General features: G+C 43.4%; 1 protein-coding gene across 1 annotated transcript in view; it reads right to left on the bottom strand.

Moving 5' to 3' along the window:
* Positions 1-20,071, bottom strand: part of WBP1L (WW domain binding protein 1-like) — a 60,597-nt gene that overhangs the window by 3,060 nt on the left and 37,466 nt on the right. The window contains exon 2 of the mRNA XM_009881613.1: positions 10,939-11,041. Within this exon, the coding sequence (XP_009879915.1) occupies positions 10,939-11,041 (103 nt within the window). The remainder of the gene's footprint in view (positions 1-10,938; positions 11,042-20,071) is intronic.

The following is a 20,071-nucleotide window of genomic DNA, read 5'->3' as shown; positions in this document are numbered from 1 at the left end:
ACCCCACAAAGGCAATGGAGAAGATCATCAGAAAGCCTGGATCTGAACCCCACACTGCTCTAAAGGCAGAAAGACGCATTGTGCCAGAAGGCTTCAACAGAGACGTGCCTGCATGGGTGACTGCTACTCTGGCAGCCTGGACAGAATCGGGTAACTGTACACACTTTGGTACAATGTGGAGTATGTTCAATAGGTACAACTCCGGAGGAGAACGAGATGTGGAGACAGGGCTAAGCTCACCCCACCACTGCTCCTACCCTTTGGATTTCCTCTAGCCAAAAATATGAGCAGAGCTGTGAATAGCATTGAACTTGTCTCCCACAGCCACTTTGGTTTGAAAATAACAATCAAGACACAAAAGACACTCTGCAGATTGACCACAGAAGAAGAGAAAAACCCCAAGCACTATGTTGTGCTTTTGTTTGCACTGCTCTTTAATTTCCAGCCCAAATCCTTCATTGTTATGCTTAACAAAAACATACTCTTTCTACATAAATGTCTCAAAATATTTTTAAAACTTATTTTTGTATTCAATGTCTTAAATTATCCAAAATTAAATTAAACTATCCCCCCCACTCTGAATCCTCAAGAAACCTAACTTCTGCTCCATTTGTGGTCACAGCTGGTTTCTGTGCACTGTTGTACCCTACGTATACTGTTCCTTAAAAGGCAATTTTAAAAGAGCACTTCCTGAATTTTCTCCACTCCCTCCAACATGTGGAATAACCCCTCCTTTCCGTAAATCCCCCTTCACGCTTGCATGCACTAGAAAAATGTTTCTGAGAGACACTTCAAAGAGCGACAACATTCACTCCAGATGAGGCTTTTGTCTCCTGCAACTACAGCCCACAAGCTCTACCTGCCTCAGAGGTGTCTTTATTTTTTTTATTTTTTTTCCCCTTTCCTTTCTTTCTTTCTCTGAGCTCAGCTTCTGCAGCTAAGGATACCAGGAGAGCTCTCCCTTTAGAAACATGCAGGCCTGGCAACCACTCCTCAGCTGAGATCCCAACACCATTTTCCTTTTGCTAAGACTTCTGCCACTCTTCATTATTCCCCAACAGACAAAAGGAAGACTCCTAGCGCTACAGCCCATTTTCAGCATGGCCATTCTGCCCTGTGAGACCAAACTGCTTGTTTTTCCCTAGTAAAAACCTCTAGTCCCGCCTTTACAATACCTTGATGTTTTCAGCATCCCCTGCTGAGTTAGCGTTGTTTTCCCTGCTAAGAGCTGGGTGGGGAAAGGTGAACAGTTTAGGAATTTGAAGAATGAGAGGAGTATTGCTCTGGCTCAGGACAAAGTGCAATCAACCCATATCACAGATCTCAGATCCACGCACTGGGGCTGTTTGTAGGTGAACTGGATATGCCGTATCATGCCTCCGAGCATTGTGAGCAGGGACTTTCACCTCCCTGTGTTGTAACCCAAATTCTCCATGTATTTTGGCACGACAAACTGAAATCTCTCTCTTGCCTTGCGCAACCAATTTCCCTAATGGACTGGATTCTGCCTTATACCCAAACTTATCAAAACCTGCTATCAAATGGAGGTGTTGTATGTTCCATTTTTTTTTGCTTGGCTGGAAATCAAGGTTCCTCGGCAGCTTTTCTAGCCAGCCTGCTCAGCTGTACCACGAGGGGCAGAGAGAAGAATGTGCTCTTCGCTCCAGACAAGCAAAGGATGAAGCACTCAAGATGCCCTCTGCAATTCCTTCAAACCGAGCTAAGAAAGTGTCCACTGCCCTCCAAACACCCTCCTGCTTCTAAAAAAGGCCTTTTTATATAAACTATAAGGATTGGTCTAGTCCACCCTTCCCTCCAAAGCCAGGCATTTGCAACCATTGTCTCGCAGTCTGAAGACTCTCACCAATACACTGTTTCTTGCTAAGAGAAGGTCCTTTGGCTCCTGCTTGCTGAGGAAGCAAGAACTCACTCATCAAAACCAGGTCATTGGCACAGCAAGCGACCACGCACTGAAGCAGGCCTGCAGTTCATCTTCCAAGTACTCCTTATTTTTGAAGAGCAGTCCGTGATCATACGTTCAAAAACAATGGAAAATTACACCCAGCTATCCAGGGATTTTAGTTACAGTTATGAAAACAGATGCTTTTTAACACATTTGATCATGTCCTTTCCCAAGGACTCTAGATGCAATGGTAGCGAGCAGCACTTAGTTAGTTAAGATGTCCTGGAGAACTGCCACTGTTAAGCAATCTCAGCTGTAGCAGCCGAATTTTTCTGCAGGGAATAACTGCTCCCACCCAAGCCTGCATCCAGAAGATTAAAAAAGTATTTCTTTAGAAAACTTCTCTACCCATTCCAAAGAAATCCCAAAGTGCTTTGGAGACAAACCGATACACAAGCTGAGAGTAGGGGTCAAAGTAAGCTCAGCCATTCCTGGGAAGATGTGCGGCAAGTCTGTAAACAACAGGCAGTAACAACATAGAACAGTTTAGGATAATAAATTAATGCTAGACCCTACTGAAACCACAGGTGGCATTTTAAGTAAACAGACCATAATTTACTGGATTGCAATCTGGCCACTGTGCCAGCAACAACACCTCCATTCTTGTGCAAAGGGTCTATGCACGCTCGCAACCACAAGTGCATGAGATCTGTTGTTTTTCATGGGAATTTCCAGAAAAAGAACCCACTAATACCATGTTATTGCCTGGTTTCATTAACTGCCGACACTTACTAGAGCTTCTAGGAATTACTCAACCCCTGACTCAGCAGGAGCCCAAGGACCTGCCTGGATGATCACAGGAGGTCAGCAGTGTGTCCCCACCACAGCCATTTGCTGGCCTGGCTTCTGGCGTCCTCTCTAATGGCTTTGCCCCCACCTTGTCATGCGATAGCAAATCTGCACCGCAGGGCTGAAAGAACCCCCCGGTGCATAGGAAGCAATAGGATGGGACACCCATAGGTGCTGAGGCACACAAGGGGCTCCTCGGTTGTCCTTGAGCAGGGGTGCCAGCACTGAGCGATGGAGCGGGCGCAGTCTGGTTGCAAGCCCAGCACGGTGCTGGGAGTCCAGGGCCTCCATAAAAGGCCCTGTGACATGTCCTAGCCAGAAGTTTGGGCACAGCTGCAATTTTGGCTGCAGAACAGAAAAACTGTAAAAGCCTAGCAAATATATAGTAGGGTCATTTATCTGGAACAAAGCTATGTGTACAAGGCCAAGTGCAATTGTAAATATTATGTCTAAAAGTATGGAGCGAACAGTGAAGATGTCCAGGGCTGAGCTGCGCATTTGTACACCTGGTGATGCTTGGCATCAAACCAGCCGTGGGGAGGTAAGCTGAGCAGACCACTGGCTCATGCACCCGGCGGCTCATTTGGCAGGAGAGGAAGGAGGCGAATTTCAAATTCACCCAAAGAATACACTACACAAGCAGGAAATGCAGAGGCTGAGCACAGTAGCGGTACACATTAACACCTTGTTCTGTGGCAAAAGCAGCCACTGGCTCTGCCTGGTGCTGAAAATGGGCAAGATGTGCAAAGGCAACAGAAGTTTGGCATTAAAAGGCCCCTAAAAGCCAAGTACAACTGGGATTCTAGTTGCCTTCACTGTTCACAAAAACCCTCCCTGTACTCTTCAACATGTACCTCCTTCCCAAACGGACACGAGCTGGTTTCCAGCTGCACTGTGCTGAGCTATTGCTACAGTCACTGGAAAAGTCACTGGAGACACCGGGCATCTGAGCCAACTTTGCCATTAAATGTCTGATTTCAGAGAGACCATTGTTCATTGTCAACCTGACCACTGGGACGAAAAGCTCATGACAATCTGCGGGCAGTATGACAGGCAGGGAACAAACAGGATCGTTGGAAAAAACTGCTGAGGGACAGCATCAACAGAAGCGATGCACCAGTTCAGAGCTAAATATGCACTGGGGGACCGTCAGACTTGAAGTCAACTTCAGGCTTGCTCTTGGTTTATGGAAGAGTCAGAAGTTAAAACACTCTTCAGTCCAAAAAAGGCTGAGTCCTGAGAAACACTGCTATATTTTCTGTCAAATTCACTGGGGATGCCAATGGGTGGATAATGACGCAACCAAAGGGTGAATCAGTCGCAGCCAAGGGGCTGAGTTTTGCCAAGAGATTTCCATGTCAGAGCATCAAAACCTTTCATAAAAAGAAAAAAGAAGAACCAACCTCTTATCCAGCATCTGACAGGCTCAGAGCTGTAAGCTCTACATGAGCGCCAAGCTCAGAGAGTCAGAACAGGAGCTGCAGAAAGACCTGGGAACAGAATTAGCTCCCATGAAAGCCATCTCCTGCAAGGAGGGGAAGTACCCAAGAAAGAGAAGGCTGCTGCATTTACAGTACCTTGGGAAAGGGAGCCCCATCACATGGTCACACACCAAAGATGTTTTCTACCAGCTGTGAAAGAACATGCCAGGCTTAAAGCTTCAAGAAAAACCTCTCTGTGACACTGACCATAGTTTTGCCCAAACTAAAGAATAATTAAGAACAAAATAATTTAAGAATAAAAACGCCAGAGCATTCCCTCCTTATGAAAAAGGGGGGAAGCAATGTTCAGTCGGATGCTGTACTTTTCTGCCTGGGATGTTGGCATCAGCATTCCCGTTGAGGGAAGCTCCTTTTATCCTGTGCAAAATGGAAAACGTTTTCTGGAGCGTTCCAAGGGTAGAAACAGAGAAATCTGCCCTCAAGTTCACAGTAAACTTGGGCAAGTGCCATTGCTCTGTTGGCAGGAAGTCCCCTAAAAGCAAGCCAAAACATACTGCAAAGTGTTTTTGTGTCTGCTTGACAAGCATCTGGGTAATAGCTTTGGCTCCATGAGAGCTGGTTCTGAACAGAAGGAGAAGTGGGACAATTTCATTGACTAAAAAGTGATGTCCCAAATGGTGGCCTCACAGTCAGCCATGGCTGGAAAAAAATTGTCTTTCACAGGGCCAATGCTATCAGCAAAAATAGGAGAGAGATTTAATTGGTACCACAACCCGGACGCACTTGGGTTTAATGGTCTCCTTGGCACAGAGATCTCATCGTCTCCTGCCACTTCAGACACAAGCCTGTACGAGTCAATGCTGCTGCTCAAGAATGCCAGACGAAGGATCCAGGCCATAGGCCTATGAACATTTGAAGAAGGAAAAAAGAAGAGCCTGCTGAATGATGTGGTCCTCTCCTGCCTGTCTCTTCCATACCTCCTGCTGCCTCCCCCACCTCTTCTGCCAGCGCAAAGTTGAGCACAACTGTGCTTTGAACCGGTTTGAGGGAACCAGAGCAGGTTGAAACTCATCTGCCAAACACAATAGCAGCAAGAGAAAGACTGTGACTTTCAGTGACAGTTTTATGTCAGTTTAAATCAGTAGAACTGCAGCCCTAACCTGACCACACTGCAGGAAAGTTACTGAGTCTTTGTGGAGTAGAACAGCAAAAGAAAAAAAGCTGAAGGCAACATCTCCAATTCTTGCTTGCCTGCTCCCGGACTGGTAACTCAAACAAAAGGAGATGGACATTAACTGCAGCTGGTTTGTAGTTTTCAGAATAGTGTCCAGTATACATGATACACCCACTGCCATAAGATAAGAGAAAAAGACAGGTTTCAGAAAAACCCTTTACTTACCTTGCAATGAAAGTCAACTTGAGGCAGCAAATCTGCAGACACTGTTTTTATGTGTCTCTCCTGGGGAAGCAGCCTTTGGAGAGCAATTGCTCCTGTGCTCCAGAAGACATATTTATAAGCCCAGTCAATTCCAGTTGATGTACCCCTCCTGAGATATCTATGTTGGTAAAATGCATGTTGAACAGTGGTCCAACAGAGATCAGAGGGGAACATCCAGCTGAGACCATGTCCAGAACATCTGGGAAGGAGATTTGGAGAACAGTCTGCACCAACAGATCTGGATATTTGGTGAGAAGCTGGGTTGGAGGTAGAGAAGGCAGGGAGTGAAACAGTATCAGCAAGCTCTCTCGCCTTTCCTTGCTGTTTAACACAGAGCAGGTGGAAGCAGGCCATATGGGGCAAAAGTCAGTATCTGCACAGTCAGACTATGCAAGACAGCTTTGCCTTTTCCTCTGGATTTATGAATTATACCGAGCCACACCAAAACAAGCTTAAGATCATAGAATCACAGAATTGTTTAGGTTGGAAAAGACCTTTAAGATCATCGAGTCCAATCGTTAACCTAACGTTGCCAAGTCCAGCATTAAACCATGTCCCTGAGCACCGTGTCTACACATCTTCTAAATACCTCCAGGGATGGTGACTCAATGATTTTGCTGTCTGGATTAGGCTACAAAACGTACAAGGAAATTAGGAAGTAACTCCCTCAGTGACCCTATTTATCATGAGTTCCTGCAAGATTGTGACATCTGTTTTGTTTGTCCTATACTTTCAGCTAGGCTTTGTCATGGCAGGGTTATCACTGAAACACCATCTGAGGAGTCAACCCAGCCGAAGGCGAAGTTTGATACACCTAGGAAAGAGAAAACAAGTACAGCCACGTAGGAGGCTGGGTGACAGGCGAGGAACAGGGCAAATCTCCCTCTGAAAAAGGATGTGGTTATACTGAAGTCTAATGTAACACGAGGCGAGGTAGAAAACACGGGACTGATGTGTTGTTTGACTGAGGGTTTTGAAGACTGCAGCGAAGTCTTAGAAATGAATTCCTGTTATAAAGCTGACCTGAAACATGTACGTGGTACAGCAGTTGCTTTAGTTTTAGCAACTAACCGGATCCTTGCCAAAATATTCTGGCAGCATGCTTTTTGGGGAAAAGAGCTGTCTAGAGATTCCAAGGGGAAGCGTGCAGAGATGAGCAAAATGTTCAAAATCAGCAAAAACATCAACTGTGCTGCCTGCAAACAGAACATTTTTTCGTGTACAACCCTTCCACTAGGGCCCAAACAGTCAAGATCTTTTTTTTTTTTTTTTCTTTCAGAAACAGAGGGGCTCAGTATCACTGCTAAAGCAGCCAAAATGAAGCAGAACAGACACATCCAGTATCTGAATACTCACTCATTGCCAATGTTGATTTGTTGTAGAGTACCTAAAGAATTCACTCAGGACCAGTGTAAGCCCTCTAACTTTGAAATCGTACAACTGAGATCCGCACACAGCTGCCTGTTTCCATGTTCCATAATTTCTGAAACACAGCATACTATTCTTCCAACCACACCATGCAAAACACCTTCTACAGCTTTGCTTGCTGTGTTCAGAACCTCTGGAATTGTCTAATTTCACACTGGTCCTCAACAGGCAAGGAGAGACCCGAGGATGGATGTCAGGAGATCTGGATTTGGTTTTCAGTCCACATTATGCATTCAAACTTGGGAAAATCCTGATGTCTTAATCTTAATTCTTAACCTGCAAAATGCGAGAACTGCATGCCTCAATCACCTTCTCTCCTGTATTTTGAGAAGTGGTATTTTGGAACATTTACACAGTAAGACACTTGTCAGGCCTGGCCAAAGGCCAACATTGGAAAACTCCAACAAATCACAATCATACCATAACAAACCTGAATAAAAGCAGCTAGTAAGCAAAATCCAGTGGCTGCTGCCATTCTCCCAAGACCACAATCTCCCCCCTGGGGACTGTGAGCTTTCTGGGGAACCCAAAGAAATTGTTAGGCTAAAATGTTGAACCTGCTCAAACACCATCCAAACAAATACTTTTCCCTATGTGAGGAAACATGACAGTAAAGCCCCTTCTTCCCTGTTACTTTTTATGCTTCTATTCCAAGAAAATTAAAACACACGCTGCACTTTTCCCCCCATATTACCAGCTACCAAGCTCGAGCTAAGCACTAATTATATAGCTATTAAACCTATATATAAAATTCTGGATATAGTTTTATTATTTGGCAACATGGCACTATTTTTTTTTTTTTTTAATAAGAGATGGGTGGGGAATCTGACTGGGCTGTTATCTAATTTTAAACACAGGCTGTCCACCTGCTTGGCATATCATGTTCTCCACTCCTCCACTCCACCCCTTAACAAAATAATACCTTGATTTTGCATCCTATTCCACTACCCACAAGGACTGGTTTATAATTACTGCAAATTTACTTGCTGTCTAGAAACGCTGAAATCAGCCATTTTCAAAGACAAATGTCCCTCAAATTCTTAAACAGGGAAAAAGATCCTTTATACAGGAAAAACTCCAAGCGGCCACAAAACAGGATCACATTTCAGAAGGCATATCCAGCAAAGACAGACTAGTTTTCTTTTCCATTTCAAACGCCACCCTCCTCTGCGTCTTCTCCCCACAAAGCTGTGGTGGTAAATAAATCCAGGATTTAATTCAATGGGACCAGCAAGAAGGTCTGTTTTCAGGCACACAATAGCCCTGGTGGTCCAAGAAGATCAAGAGGAGCAGAACCTTCTCAAAAGCTACTTCAGTACGTGCATAGACTGGTTAAAATCAAAACACAGAACAACCATGAAGCCATACTTAAAATGTGCTGCTAACTTAACTGTTCATTAACCAAAAGTTAATAATAACTTTTAAAAAGCTAATCTATTCCCAAGCATGTAAAGCTGTTGCTCTCCACACCATCAATTCACTGCCCGAGACTATTTACATATACTATCACTGCTATTCACCTTCAAGGTCTTAAGCGTGCCTTACCACACGTACCTACCAAAGATATTCAACAATTCCTGGAGCAGCAGGTAAGTTCTGCAGCTGTGGTCACAAGCTCTAGAATATGAGTCTCCTTAAATTTAAAGGACATGTCCCCTCTGTGTCTCCCCTTCCATTCCCAGAAACCTTTTTTCTAACACTCATAATGGCAAAGCAAGCTTTGAAAACGTTTACCAATTTTAAATCAATGTTGGATATTTGGCTGAATTTGCAGAAAGCCTAGAAGAACAGGTCTCATGTCTGCATTATTCTCCTCACCTCCATGTGGTATACAATGCTCTCTGCAACGCAGAAGGGACGTGAATCTCAACACAGAAACCTCTTCCTCCAGCAGTGTGTGCCACTAATATGTTTATTCCATGATCTTGGCATGACCTGTGTGCTTGCCCTAGAAAGAAGCCTGAAATATTCTGCTTCCTTCTAACAAAATCTGGTTTTATCTTCCAAGAACTTTTATGATGCAGCCAGGCACTGCCAAGTATAAAAGTCTGTGCCATACTGAGAGCGCAAAGACAGTTAAAGTAAAACCATTCCATTCAAACGGCAGGGGGCTATTGTTCAGACTGTATTGTTTGTATGCAATTCAATTAAGTCTCTCTTTCAAGATGTCCATGGGAGAAACATGGCGACTGTGCAACAAGCTTCAGTGTGCAGCTGTACTCCACGCTGTTGCTCAATTTAGATCCTGCTTGCTACAGAGTCTGTAAGTCCTTGCATACATGCCTCTTCCTCTACATTCCCACCCACACAAATCCAAAACCGGGTCTGACCTTCCCCATTCTGCTTTGTCCACGAATCCCCGCGTAGTCCGAACAAATTCCAGCCAGCTGTCCTGCTTGTGTTGCTGACTACCACAATGTAAACCAGGCAGTCCAAGACAGCCACGCATTCATGCCTGTTTCTCACCCTGCTAGGGTCCCTGGAGCTGCCAACCTGGTCCTGAATCGTTTCTTGAACTGTTTGCAGACTTCTGAAAATAACGCTGCTGTAAAAGGTCTGCAATACATTAAAATCCTGCCATTAATACCAACACAGCCAGCCACCATAGTCTGATGCAGTGTGTGTCTTGAAGGAGTCAGAGTCCTGTTTAATTTACAACCACTTCACTGGTTAATTTGAAAAGCAAAAGCATGTTTCTAGACTAAAGGATAAAGTGTCAGCTATTCCTATCCTTGGATGCAGGTTAAGTGACACTCTTTGTATGTATAATACATGTATACACACACACTACTTCTGAGGAAGTGAAACTGTGGGCAGAGCAGGGGGATTAAGTAGATAGCACAGTTGCATAAAAGCTACAAGATACCATTGGGTGTGGTAAGAAAATATCTCCAGTCTCTGATGTGGGGATACAATGTTCAGAGTTCCACATTTCCAAATTCTGGGAGCACAGACGCCTTCTCAGCCTAGACTCCTGGCAGTACAACAGCACGTCAACATCAATGTTCAGCCATTTGTGCTCCTCCTCAAGAAAGGGAGACACCATCAGATCGGCACAACTCTAAAAGCTTGCCTTTAAAGTTCAGCATTTCTTACTTTCCTATCCTTTCAACTTCCCATTTTTCTGTGTATCATTATCACAGTTTTGCTGACCTGCTTTGACCTGCCTGATGCTGTCTAAAGGGAATTAGGTATATTCACTCAAACACTCACTAGAAACAAGGGTAGTTTTAAATCCCAGATTTAGGGGAAGAGGAGATGAGAGGGGTTGCAACGGGCAATGTGTGTTCCTCACAGCCCACAGTATTCAGCCACTGTCAGTGTGCAAGGTTTGCCCCACGACCCTCTCCACCCAAGGATCTGCGCTCCAAACACAACGCGTTCTGAAGAGAATAAACATGCTGGCCCCACTCCTTGAAAGAACAGCTTTAAAAAGATAAATCAGATTTAAATCATCATGCTTGCAAAGAACCAAAACAGTAAGATGAAAGATACTGAATTCATTCTCTGAGCATGTCAAACTCTAGTGTTGTGTGTATGGGCATTTCTCCCTCAAGCCTGGTTTCCTCACTTGCATACAATGGTATTTTGAGTACCCTCAGTATTACCCAAATCAGTGAGAAGACCAAACAACAGATCTCCAGTGATGAATAAGGCAAGATGACCCATTACTCCTCAAAAAGCAGGCGATGCCCATTTTAACAACCCTATTTCCCTTGCCATATCAGGTCAACTCTGGTTTGTGTTAGACTGAAATGCGATGGCAATGCATAACAAGGGCTGAATACCAAACCCCACGGGACACAAGCCAGACCTGTACTATGGTACAAGAGCCATGCAGATTAGGAAGGGAAGCCATACAAAACAGAAGGACTTACACCAGAGTTCATAGTAGTAGTTGCAACACTGGGATTGTCCACAACAGTGGCCCGTTTCACATATGTAACTTTGATTGTTGACACCCATGCAGGTTTCCTTGTCCTAAAATTAAACAGACACACTTTTAAGATGCTTTGTCAGTATCTTCTGTAAATGTAATCTTTTACTCAATGATCTGCAAGCATTTCAAAAGTCACAAGTTATGGTCTTGGAAAACTCTAAAATACATAGAGGTTAAAATACAGCTAAGGATCACCAAAAAACCACAAAGAACTGTTCAGAAGAAAACCCCGTATCTCCAAATTCATGAGTCACATTGCTTTAGCATCTCGTCAGCACTGCCTTTTCATCATTCCTTTCCTTTTCCATTAAAAGTTGTCAAATTTGGGGAGCCAGGCATTCTCTTAAAGAGATGTCATTTGTTCCACATTTTACACACTATCGCTCCATTACTGGGGCTGACTGCCAATTGGAGGAAATGCATTAATAAAAAGAACATTATAATTTGAGAAAAGACTGCTTGGATTCATTTAGATGTAAATGATAATTACAGTATGTTCCTGCAAGATTCCAATCTAAAACGATTCCTACATAATTAGACATGTGCTTTATATAAGATCAGCATTCCTGTAAAACTTCTTCCTGGAATAGCGAAGTAGTCCAGGAGCAGAGCCAAATCAGCTGTACTGTATCACCCAACAGGTCCTCGGGACACTTAAGATGGAAAAGGACTACAGTGTGAGGTCTCAGTCCCCCACGTGGTGCACCACTTCACAAAAGTCCATGTTTTCCTGATAGTCTGAAAACATGGGTGGGAAAAAGTACAAAACACAGAAAACCAGAAGCATTTTACAGGTTGTGGTTTGTACATCCTCTAACAGGCTTTGGCGGAACCTGGAAGTTAGAATACACTACACAGTTTCTCAAGAAACAAACAGATCTTAATAAAAAACATTGATGTTGCAAACAAACCTGTAACAAAGTCTAAAATTTTCACTTTCTTTCACTTGAAATTTATGATAAGGCAAAGAAAATGTGGGGAGGTTTATACTGAAAGACACGTTGAAAGAATCCATTTTATAAGTACCATCTTTCAAAATAAACCCAAACAAAACCCAACAAACTCAAACAAAACAAAACACACACGCACAAACAAAAAAGCCCAACAAAACCCAACCAGCTAAGCAAGAGCAGCAAACCCAAGCAGCAGGCTACAAGAACGTACATTGGTGGTTCCCAACACTTGCTGAACTGCACTGTTCCTCTGTTTTATTTGAGTGCACCACGGCCGAACTTCTCACAGCCTCTATAGAGTCACGATATGCGCGAAATACAAAGTCCATTTTAAATTATGGACCACCTCACTGAACAAGTGATGTAAGGCAGCAGTTTCACTATAGAAGAGTCTTGCACTAAATTCTTAAGAACGACTCAGTCTATTTGGGCACCTGGGGGAGCACTGGCACTCCCCCACCACACAGCACCCCAATACCTCCCCAATGCTGGGCCTGCAGATCCCTCACCTGAGCTCCCATATTACAACAGCAATATAAACTTCTAAACAAAGAACCTCCTACCACCTAAGGTTCAATAGAAAAGATCCCGCGCTGCATTTTTCTCCTAAGAAGTCACCAATTTTTGAAAGGGTTTTGATTGTACAAGGGCACAATTCAGCAAACACGACTCAGCATATGATATACCCCTTCCCCTCCTTCCACAGGTATGGCGATTTCCACAAAAGGCTCTAAAATGGGCCATCTCCTTAAAATTCATCTGCAGAGGCAACAAGCTGGAGGGGTACCTGCCTCCTGTTTCCAGGAAGAGAGGAACATTTTGCTGGACAGACCAGTCAAACTGCTTTACTGCAGGTAGCTAAAGCAAACATTTTATATTCTGGTCTTGAGATGCTACATGCCAATAGCAGAAACAACATTTTCCTATAGGGTAAGGAGGTGTTTTCCATCTCTAATGCAGTGGCTAATAGCAACTTTTGGGAGACACTGTTGAGCGAGCACGGCATTTTCTGCTGCAGGCATGCTATTCATTCAAAAAATTGTAATTTTAGTCAGCAAAAGAACTAGAAACCAGACACATCTATTCTCTTTCTGTTCTTATTTTTCTTCTTATTTTTATTTTTTACTTTTCCTCATTTTTGCTGGCCTTGCAGAGTTAATGCAACGGATAAAGAGCGTAGATTTTGGCTCTCACATCAACAGAATTGAGAAATTAAGATCCCATTGCAAAATTGTAATCCTGTTGATAATGCACAAGCCAGAAAGTGACCGGCTGAGGTCTGTGGTTGTGACACATGAAGATCAATGCGACCTGTTGAACCAGCAAATGAATCACATGGAGCTGACGAAAGAACGGAGTCCCACAGTGCCATTTCAGGAACTCCTCTGCATCACAACACTGATTCGTCCTTGACCAGCTGTGTTTACCCCCCAAAATTTGTTCCATTCAGTGTTGTCTGCTTCAAAGAGTAGCAATAAGGAACACATTGGTATCTTTTGGCAGCAGCAACCTATAACAGCTTCAACATCACTCTATTTTTCCCACTGAAGAACTTGCAGCAGTCCTTTTTTTCACATACTTTCATCACATCATCCTTTTATTTGAACTTCCTGGCTCCCTCTTGCCAACCTTACTGCATTTGAAACGACCTTTCCACAATGCCATACGCTTATGTGCAGCACTGCTTCTTGTTAGCCCAGCTGGCAAACAGGTCTGAGGGGATGGGTGTACATGTTGAACAGAAGATCTTCAGCAGCTAGGCTGGTATTCTGCAGGTTGCTTCCGACTGCTTTTGGAGATGAAGCCCCGAGCAACATCCAGATTGCCCATCTAAAGTAGAATTCAAATTGTACTATCCAGAGCTGCTTTACACGCTGACCGAGAGAAATCACCTTCCTTGCTCATGTGTAAGCGATTGTACCTTTGAATAATCTCGCAGTTAGCTTTCAATTCCCACAGTTCAGAAAGTCCAGGGTTTCGAAGTCCTTGCAGCGCTGGTCACCAGCCATGCTCCTCAAAGTCCACGCAGCTTCTCTTGGAGCCTTTCTGCAGCCCTCTGCCAGCCCGCCCACCAATGGGTCTCTGGGAACATGGAGCCGTCAGACTCAATGTCATGTGTCAGACCCAGAACTGTCACCCTTGTTTCCAAACAGTTTCACAGAATCAAGGAATAATTTAGTTTGGAAAGGATCGCAGCAGGTCACATGGCCCGACCGCTGCTCGGAGCACAGCTACCTCCAATGCTAGGTTACTCAACTCGGCACAGGGAACGAGATAAAACATAAAGGCAACAAATCTTTGGAAAAAGTCTACTAGGCAAAGATTCCAGCACAAGGAGAGCATTGTTCTGGGACGTTACAGGTGTCTCCTTTGGACTGAGTGTTTCATTCTCCTTTCCTCTCCCTGCTTACGTCAAGACTCATTTCTGTGAAAAGCTGAGCCACCGTACAGTTTCTTGCACTGTTTTGCAAGCCAAGGAAGAGGTTATGTACCACCATCAGTACAGGCCATGATAGAGCCCATGACATTTTTTGTTAGGAATCTTCTGCCTACCGCCAAGCACTTTGATCAGGCTTCAATTTCCAATTAAATCCCAGCCTGTGCTTTTCATACTATCAGTGTTGTATTATTTCTAGTTCCTTCTCCCATTCATTCTTTGTGTTATATGCTGCCAAACAGTAACTACTTAAGACATATCAGCAATATAGTTATCTATAGCCTAAATGTCTCCTGGAAACTGTTACACAAGTGCTTGTGCTATGAAAGTACGCTATTTCCTCTGTCACACCAACAGGCATGGACAAGGCACAGGACCGAAAGAAAAACTAAATACGGGGGAAGAAAAATCTCATAGAAACAAAAGTTGCAGTACTCCTATTTTATTGACCTACCTTTGTTTCTAGTTTCTATTTCAAGTAGTGCTTGTAATGATAATTTTTAATCATTCTTAGCAGCATGAAGCTTCTAATTGAACTATGTTACATGAGCTACTATGCCGCGTTGGGCACCAATTAAATTTGTTGTTCGTTTAGTGTCCGGCCCAGCCTAAACCACAACTGCAAAGAGGTTTTGTTGGGTGTTTTTAGGTAGTCTTACAAAAACAAGGAAGGGGGAGGGTTTCTTTCTGAAATCACTTTCTTCCCCAGTAGCCAGTGGCTATCACATTCCAGAGCAGGCTTCCCTGCTGAAGGACAGTCTTGTTTTCTTGCTGTCCAGGCAAGCACATCCCTCCCCACCAGGCTTTGTTCAGCTAACTATAGATGCCTCCAGACAGGATTACTAAGCAGCATCTACATGGGTCTGCTCTTAAAGAGAAGTCCAACTCCATTAGAGAAGAGTATCTCTGTTTTGCAATTAAGAAGCTTGAACATGCCATCCGTTATCTCCCACTTGCAAAGCCTAGGAGATTTCCAGCTAATTTCAAGAAATTGGCTTTGTCCTATAAAGCAGCACGTGCATCACTGCCTCTTTGGCATCATCCTAAGAGCCGACACAGATCTGAGGAACTGGACTCACCGGATCTCAGACGCACACTCCAAAGCCTGAAGCTTTCAGGAGAAGGCTCTGCAGTTCTGGAGTCTGTGTTCTATCCCTATCCAGTCCAATAGAGATCATTTGTTAAATCTGGTGCACGTTCTTTGTCATGAAACCGTTTGAGTTGGGAAGACCACATATTGGTGTGTTTGGAGAGTGTCTTCGTATTTTAGATGTGGTGGTTTAGATTAGTTTTCACTTGTCATAAACTTTATAAAGCTACTTTGTTTAAATAAAAATAAGATGGGTTTTTTTTTCTTATTTTCTTGTTGATATTTGGCATTTGTGATAAACCCACAATCATGCTGGCAACTCTGCCAGTAGCACACTTTTGCTGTCAAGTGCTTTTACAAATAATCCTTAAAATATCCAGCAGTGGTAGGTATAAGAGAACTCAAGGCACTGCCATATGTTGTCACATCTGAAGCTACAGCAAACATTAACGTCAGTGCCAGGGAAAAAAGCCAATTACTTTCTCCACCTTCCAGTTTAGTATTGGATCTTTGCTGGAGGTGTCTACGTGACAAATTAAAGGTCAAAATGTGGGGCATGATCAAGACAGGAGGCTTTCATGGACGTCTGCAAGTTGCCTGAACTGCCCCTCACTGCAAGAAAGGATGGAATCAGACCTCCTTATCCTACTTTTGTCAAGTTTTGCAGTACTAAATGGTTGGGTTTAATACCTGTAAATCTGTTAGGATTTATTGTGTCTGAAGCCAATGTAGGAAATAGAGGGAAATGAGAACCGATTGACAGTGGAGTATCATCACAATAAAAGGATCAAGGCACTTCACACATTTCTACTCTCAAAAGTCAGCAGTTAACCTGGGAACATTGTTGCTATGTCAAAAAGGAGAAAGATGAAGATGAGCAAATTCCAGACCAGTGTGGCTATTTTCCAAGCTGAAAATTAATATGTGCAACTGCAGCAACAAACACCACAGCCCACACTCAAAAGTGCATAGTTGGCAGTGAACCACCTACAAAAGATGACTCCTCAGCTGCCATTAACCAGGTAACCAAAACCAGCAGTGGCTGATATCACAGAGATCTAATAACCATTTTAGCTTTTTGCTCTGTCTCCTCTTTCCACAGAATTCCGGCCTCCATTACCCTAAATATGAGCACCTTGCATTTATATGGCCTCTATGTGTCATTCAGCCTGCCAGAGTATTCATCCTAACCTTGGTAATGCCCAGACACCCTGGAAAACACTTAGAAATGTGACTCGCATTTACTGGCAGCAGGTTATATGCCATTCCTCTCTTGTAGGATAGCCAGTTTTTTTAGACCTACTCTAATTTCCTATTCTCTCCAAACTTCGGTACAGCATTTGTCAAAGCACTACGTAGCAAATTACTATTTGAACTGGGGGAGACAAGGATTAATAACGGAATAACAGGCGTGAGTAAGGAACTGAATAACAGGCGTACAAACAGTGGGACACAGCGAAAAGCCTAGCAGCAGGCTGAAGGGAGACTGCCAAGCTGGCATCCGCTGGAGGGCAAGATGCTACTGGTTTTACCAGGACTTGGGCTCAACCTGTGACCACTGCAGGCATTCTGGTTTCACAGCTCTCGTAGGGGACTTTGGTAATAAGCATCTATTTAATAATAATAAAAATCCTGACCTAGTTATTTCACTAATCTCATTACTCGCAGGCAGCAGTCCCTTGCTTTCAGTATCCAGCTGCACCCATAACAACAAAGCAGGATGGATTTAAGTGACACAATCTTCAGAAAAATATATTAAAAAATACGTTTTCTGAGTAACTCACAATCAGCAACTCACAATGACATATACTCTTTCAGCACCCAGAGTAACAGAATGGAAGTGATTGTCAGTATCTTAAATATGTTAGAAACAACTAACAAGAAAAACTGTATTTGTTATCCAGTATTTATGAGCTACCGCTTGGCTTTTACTCAAACTCACACATCAGACTATCACTGGTGCTGGTTAGCCAAGCCCATCAACAATAGCTCATGAGAATGCAAACATAAAGCTACCGAAGACGATGAGCTTTTCTGTCAGATAAGAGACTCAAGTGGTAGCAGGTTAAAATTGCTACTGAAAATATTAGGCTGGAATGCCAGATCTTGACACCCTGGTTTGCCAGCTGCCCCCAGTTGCTAATCAAAATTCATCCTAAATAAAAAAATCACTAGATCCTTTCAGAGAAGAACAGCAGGTGGGATTGCAGTAAGGACAGGCAGAACTGCAGGGGAACCCTGAATCACCAGGGCAGCTCAGGACCAATGCCCACTCTGAAGCCTCTGGTCCTTCTCCCATCTTCATAAACACTACACTTGTTAGTCCTTTGGAACGTAAAATCAAAAATCCACCATCTAAGCAAGCACCATGCCTTTGGTGGATCCAATTTAACAAAAGCACGTAAGATTGGTAAAGACGAAACCAGCTTTGATTGCTGTGAGTTACTGGAACCACGGGTGCCAGTCCCTGCCAGCACGACAGGGGATAAATTCCTGTAAGCCTGCCTTACGACAGACAACTGATGCCAGGAAATAAATCAAGTTTGGACATTTCTTCATAAGACACCCGCCACAAATTCTGTTTTGCTGAATGTGGAAAAAATAAACGTGTTAAGTGCAAACATCCAAATACTTAAAGTATAATAAGTGGGGGAGCAATGATGCCTCTGAGCTGTCCCAGGCACAATAAAGATCTCCAAAATGGGAATTCTAATCCACAACTTTTATTGCTTCACTAATGCCAGCATCAGGAGAATTATATTTAAATCACCATGATTAATCAGCCACAGCAGACCCATCTTCACCCCCAGCGGATGCAGAACCTCTGAGGTTTTATTAACCTTTATCTGAGGAACAAATTGCTTTGTTGCATCCATTTATCTTGGAGAAATACTCCAACAATCTTTAAAGGAACACTGTTCTTTCACAGATTGTGGACGCTTTGATGTATTTCAGTAGGAGCTGGTTTCATTTTTGTTTATCGCAAGTTTCACTTTCAGACTCCAAGAACTGCACATTCGCATTTTAAGCACCACGTGAAAGTGTTTACTTCCTTCACGCCTTGCTAGAAGCTTCCCAGCTGTAGTCCCAGCCTTTTCACATTAAAGATAGATGCTTCTAGGAAATTATGGTTTTGAGCAGGCTGTCTTGCATTTTGTTGTTTTAAACTACCAAACAGTTGACAACACTGAAAATCTTGAGCAGTTAAAAGTTAAAACTGAAAAGGTTAGGAATCCAACATTTTAACTTTTTTTTTTTCCCTTTTATGTTTATGCAGTGAACTACATAAACGTGTTCAAGCTTCCATCTGCAACCCTAAGAGGAAATGCTCACTTAAAACTGAAAGCTGAGATCCTCTACAACCATGTTTCCTGGGACGGGAGCTTTAAACACCCACGTTGTACTGATGTCAGATAGAGCTGACCTAGCTTTTTCGGCATTTAAACATCATCCCCACTGCAACAACAGAAAAAAAAAAAAAGAAAAAAAAAAGAACACCCAAACCAAACACCCTATTTTTACCATGTGTTTGGCAGTCCATCTGCTGTGCTGCAATGCCACTGGGTCCCAAAGAAGAAGCGAAGGCAGATCCAGGGGAACCAGTTGTTCAGTGCGGTGCAGCAGTGACCAAGGGGTGCTTGTCCTGGGTAGCCAAGGCTCCCAACGGCCACCGTTTCCTCCTCGTCAGGCAGCTCATGGGAGGGCACCTCAGGATCGGCACCCCTTGTGTTGAGTGGGAACAACAACAAAGGACATCCCAGACAACCAAGCGGTTTACAGTCCGAATGCAAACGCAAGAGACAATAGAGGCGGATGCGTGACTGACGAGATGTTCCTGAATTCCTCCCACAGTTTTAATTAAATAGCACTGTTCACTAACAACCCTTTCCCCTCTCCCTGCTCTTTTAGAAGTGGAAAAAGAAATTTCTGAATATTGTCTGTGTGCAGGACACAATCACAAATATTTAATTCTTTTAAGTCTAAAAACGATTGAAACTCAAAATTATTAAAACTAAGAAAATTTCAAGTAGCTCCGCAAGCAGCTCTTTCCCACTATATCCCTCATCAGCGGATAAAAATAGTCAAGAGCTTTGCTCTTGTGTTCTTGAGGCAACACCTTTTTTCTGCTTCCTCTAAATGCCTCTGTAGCGATGCCGAAAGTTACAAGCAGAGAAAAAAGTACCATCCAGCCCACTGAGATAACCAGATGTTCGCAGTTTGAGCGAATTAAGCCAAATTACACCTAACTTCTATTTTTACACCTTATGCAGCACCTCAATTGTCCCAAACGCATCTCTAAAACAAAAAGATTAATTTAGAAATAGGAACTTTAGAGAAAAACGCACCTGTGAGACTCCAGCAATCTCAACATTTCAGCCAGCTATGTCTCACTGTAAGTTGAGAGTTACCTAAAGGCATTCAAGCCTTCGTGCCCAAATTTCCCTCCTTAGTTCAGTTCTGAGGTTTTTAGGGAAAGTCTCTTTGCTCCGAGTGCTCACAAGTGAACTATTATTATCGCTATTGCATTCAATTACAGAAGGTCATTGTGCTAGAGGTAGTTTCTTATGTAAAACTGTTTTCAGTTCAGCAG

This window comes from Charadrius vociferus, unplaced genomic scaffold (genome assembly GCF_000708025.1).
Source record: "Charadrius vociferus isolate BGI_N301 unplaced genomic scaffold, ASM70802v2 scaffold282, whole genome shotgun sequence".
Taxonomy (NCBI): domain Eukaryota; kingdom Metazoa; phylum Chordata; class Aves; order Charadriiformes; family Charadriidae; genus Charadrius; species Charadrius vociferus.
This window is presented reverse-complemented; position numbering and strand designations above follow the sequence as displayed.